This window comes from Corapipo altera, unplaced genomic scaffold, assembly GCF_003945725.1.
Source record: "Corapipo altera isolate COAL_440 unplaced genomic scaffold, ASM394572v1 136, whole genome shotgun sequence".
NCBI lineage: Eukaryota > Metazoa > Chordata > Aves > Passeriformes > Pipridae > Corapipo > Corapipo altera.
In genome coordinates this window covers 73695-77955 of record NW_020885109.1, presented here as the reverse complement: position 1 = coordinate 77955, position 4261 = coordinate 73695, and the positions used below count along the sequence as shown (strand labels likewise).

Genomic DNA, 4261 nt, shown 5'->3' with positions numbered 1-4261 from the left:
CCCCCCCCCCGCTTTTGTCTCTCCCTCCCTCCCTCCCTCTCCCCATTCCTTCTCCAACCATCCATCTGACCATTTCCCATTCCTCCCTCAGTCCCACCCTCCCCACACCCATCCATCATCCATCCATCCCTCCATCCATCTTCACACCTCACACCCTTCCTCTTCCTCTGCTGGTTCTTCCATCCCTCCATCCCTCATCCCTCCCTCCATCCCTCATCCCTCCCTCCATCCCTCCACCCTCACACCTCTCCCTCTGCTCATCCTTCCCTGCTGGTTTTGTCTGTCCCTCCCTCCCTCCCTCTCTTCATTCCTTCTCTAACCATCCATCCCACATCCCCCATTCCCCTCACTTCCCTCCCCACATTTTTCCCCCTTGTCCCTCAGCCACACTCAGCTTTTCCCCCACCTTGTCACCCACCCACCCACCCTCCCCCCAGTGCCCAGAGCAGGGGGGCTGGAGGAGCCCTTCTCCCATCCCCCCCAAAACAAGGAGAGGGGACACAAGCCCCCAGCTTCCCTCACCCCCTCGGGGCACCTCTGCACCCACATTTGCCCCCCACCACTCACCAGGAAGGGGTCGGGTGTGTCTGGGCACCCCAACACCCGCTCACCACGCCGGGGCTGAGCCCCCCACGCACCCGGGGGGTGCCTGGGGTGAGAGATCAAGGGGTGCCCAAGGCCAGTGCCCAAGGGGTGCCCGGGATGAGAGCCCAGGGGGTGCCCAGGACCCCCCGACCCATACCTGACGTCGGGGCTGTACAGTGCCAGCCTCAGCAGGTACAGCACCGCGCTGCCCAGGCCCACACTGATGAAGCCAATGAGGGGAATGAGCTGCAGAGAGAAAGAGAGAGAGAGAGAGAGAAATGAAAAATACCCCAATAAAATGAATATTTATCAGGCGGACTGGAGAGTGAAAGGCAGAGCTGACACGCCGGGAGATTTACAGGGGGAATATGGCAGAGCAATCCTGTAGCCGGGCTGTGGTACACAGTGTAGCTGTCAGCTTGAGTGACTGAATTAAAAGAGGGAGAGAAAAATCGGCTCGTGGTGGAGAGGAATTGGATTTGGAATGAGAAATCACTTCCCCTCTGCCTGTGGCTGCCCCGTTCCCGTGGTGCTGAGGACCTGGGGACCCCATTCCCAGCGTTTCCAGCGGCCCTGCTCAGGGCTCAGCCTTGGTCACGGTTCCTCACCGAGGGACTCGGTCCTGGGCACCCCATTCCTGGCACTCCCAGCACCCCCAGTGCCCCCGTTCGGGGTCAAGCCTCAGCTGATGGTTCTTCCCTGAGGTATTCGGTCCTGGGCACCCCATTCCCGGCATTCCCAGGGTTCCCAGTTCTCCGGCTCAGGGCTGAGCAGCAGCCCTTGGTTCCTCCTGCAGGGACTCGGTCCCGGGCAGGGTTTGTCCCTGAGCCACACCGTGACCCGGGCAGTGTCCCTGTCCCCCCACAGCCCCCCGAGCCCTGCCCCCCCCCCTGCACCATCTCCTGGCGCAGCTCAGGACAAGGAGTGTTCAGTTCCTTTGCTGGAAAGGACTGGGACACACCGGGGCCGAGCAGTTGGGGGTCCAGAGCCGGTCTGGGGGGGGCACTCAGTGACCCCAGCCCCACCATAGATGTCCCTGCGAGCACGAGGTGCCCTCGCCCCCCTCCGTGCCCACAGCGGCTCCCGTCACACCTCGGCCGAGCGAGCGGTTCCCTCTCCCCGTCTCCGCTGCCAATCCCCCCGTGCCCGGAGCGGCGCGGCCTCAATCGGAGCCGAACCGAGGCGGTTTTGACCTCCCCCAAATTGCCGCGGCCCCCGCGCCGGGGAAGCCGCGGGCTCGTAATGAGCCTGGCGCCAGCCGAGCCCCTGGGAGCCGGAGCCTCGCCGTGCCCATTAACGGCGGCGGGGCCGCCTCGCCAACCCCCGGCCCCGTTTGCGGCTCCGCTCGGCGGCTGCAGCCACAGACGGGGGGCTGGGGACCCCCACCCCACTCGGGTGGCACGTGGAAACGCGCAGAAAAGGGTCACTCCGCCCCCTCTGCCCCCCACCACCAGCCCACAGCAGCGTCCCCCTGCCCAGCCCTCGCTCCCCACCGGCCCCCCCCGTCCTCTCCCAGTGCCCCCAGTATGGCCCAGCTCCTGCTCGGCAGCGCCCTGCTCAAGCCGAGCTGCGATGATGGAGCGCCCGGCAGATGCCAGCGCCCATCCAGGAGGGTCGGGGCCATCGGTGGATGATGGTCCTTGGCACCGGGTGCCAGCAGGAGCTGGCAGCAGCCTCTGCCCGAGCGCTGGCGAATCCAGAAGCCGCCGCAGCGCCGGGAGTTGCTGTGGCTGCGGGAGGAGGTTCGGGGCGGCGGGTCCGTCTCACCATCTGCTGCCGACACCGCCTGGGTGATTAATGCCCGGGAAGGATTCGGGGGCTGCCAAAGCCGCAGGTGCCAGCGGTGGAGCCCCCATTTCCCGCGAGGCGGGCAGGCGGTGGGGAGCAGTGCCAGGCTCTGCCCTGTGCCCGGTTGGTGCCCACCCAGCCGTGCCAGAGGGCTCTGGTTCTGCGTGGCTGGGACACCCATCACTGCCAGGCACCTGGAAACCCACTGCCCAGCAGTGTCACAGCCGAGCACTGGGATGGGTGGGTGACACCCCACAGGGAGGGTGACACCGCAGAAATTGCCCCAGCAACAAACCTGCCGTGTACCAGCACCCAGGACCCCTCCCAGGCCTTCACACCTCCAGTCTGGGGATCTCTCTGTGCCCCCCAAGCCACTCCCAGCTCCTCAGCTGGAGAAACCGTGGCAGGAACAGAAAAAACATCCCAAACCCTTCCGTTGGGCAGGAGGCCCGGCCTGTGCTGCCCATTTGGGGATGCTGGAAGCACCCCGGGGATCCTCTCTGCCCGTGCCCACGGTGGGGCCCCCCCCCCCCCTTGGCAGTGCTGGATGGAAGGAACGGGGTGGGAAGCACTGGGTGGTCTCACCTTTCCTTGGAGAAGGAGGAATGGGGACCCCCGGGACCCCCCAGTTGACCCGGAGGGTGCTGAGTGGGAGGATGGTGGGAAGGGGAGGTTGGTGAGGGGGGATGGAACAGGACTGGGGGGCTGAGGAGGCTCCTGGGGAGGGTGAGGAAGAGGAGTTGGCAGAGGGCACAGAGGGTAGAGGAAGGCACAAGGAATGGGGGGTGGGATGAGGGGAGAAGGATGTGGAGAAGCCCAGAGGCTCCTGGCATGTGGCGAGAGATGGGCAAGGAGGAGCCTGAAGGATGTGGGGCTGCCGGGGGTCCCCAGGAGGAGGGACAGAGGGATGGGGGGGCCCTGGAGGGAGGGGGGCCGGGTCACTCACTCCGGGGTGCCGTTTGACATGCCGGGAGAACATTCCTCCGCGCGGGGGGCCCTTCATGGCCGGGGTGGGATCGGTTCGGCTGCGACAGCGGGTTCCCAGCTCCGACCGAGGATGGAGGGTGGGCAGGAGGCGAGGGAGGCGTCTGTGGCCGGGCTGGGAGGGACGGGGTGGGTCAGGGATCCCAGCCCGGGGACACGGCCAGCGGGGAGGGACAGGGAGGCCTGGGACCAGATCCTGACCCTCGGCCCCTTCCAGCCTCCCCCGGGGTGACCCCATTGTCTGGGGGACTGACGAGCTCTGGGCGTGGACCCCTCGGTCCCCTCGGGCCTCAGTTTCCCTCCGTGCTTGGGACCGGCCCCGTCCCACCCCACAGAGCCCCGGCGAAGGATGAGCCGAGTGATTCCCGGTGACAACTTGGCCGGGCTTGGCCGCCCCCCCCCCCCGCCCTCCCGTTTATGATAAATGATCTAACACCCAATTTACATTTAGCCATGCAAATCTCCCCGGCAGGAACAGATGCTGCCGTGCATGTGGAAACCGGCCATTTGTGTCCAACAAAGGACCGGGAGAGGGACAGAACGGGCGGGTGGGGGTGGCACGATGGACCCCGGCAGGGATGGGCACCCTGCTCACGTTCTGGCACTGGCAAGCGCCGGCACAGCCGTGTCTGGTACCTGTGAGACCCCACCCTGGGGGTTCTCAGAGCCCCCCCAGGATGCTCCTCTCTCCCACCCACACGGGGGGTCCCCCCCGACACGAGGCCACCCACCCCCTCTGTTTCCAGCCGAGGATAAAGGACAAAAGGGGGGGAGTTTCTGGGGGTACATGGATAGGAGAGCAGGCTGAGGAGCATCCAGCGAGGCCCCGGGTGATATAATTAGAGATTTGAGATGCCATTGATTAAGTGCCACTGCCCGAGATGGAGCATCCTGCCCTTGGCAC

The 4261-nt window shown here is 65.8% G+C and overlaps 1 protein-coding gene across 1 annotated transcript in view; it reads right to left on the bottom strand.

The window, feature by feature from the left end:
- NDUFA4L2 (NDUFA4, mitochondrial complex associated like 2) overlaps nucleotides 1-3429 on the bottom strand; it is a 4634-nt gene extending 1205 nt beyond the window's left edge. The window contains exons 1-2 of the mRNA XM_027669843.1: nucleotides 3320-3429; nucleotides 743-831 (exon numbers count right to left, since the gene is read on the bottom strand). Coding sequence (XP_027525644.1) covers nucleotides 743-831; nucleotides 3320-3376 — 146 coding nt within the window. The 5' untranslated portion in view covers nucleotides 3377-3429. The remainder of the gene's footprint in view (nucleotides 1-742; nucleotides 832-3319) is intronic.
- Nucleotides 3430-4261: the final 832 nt, after the last annotated feature.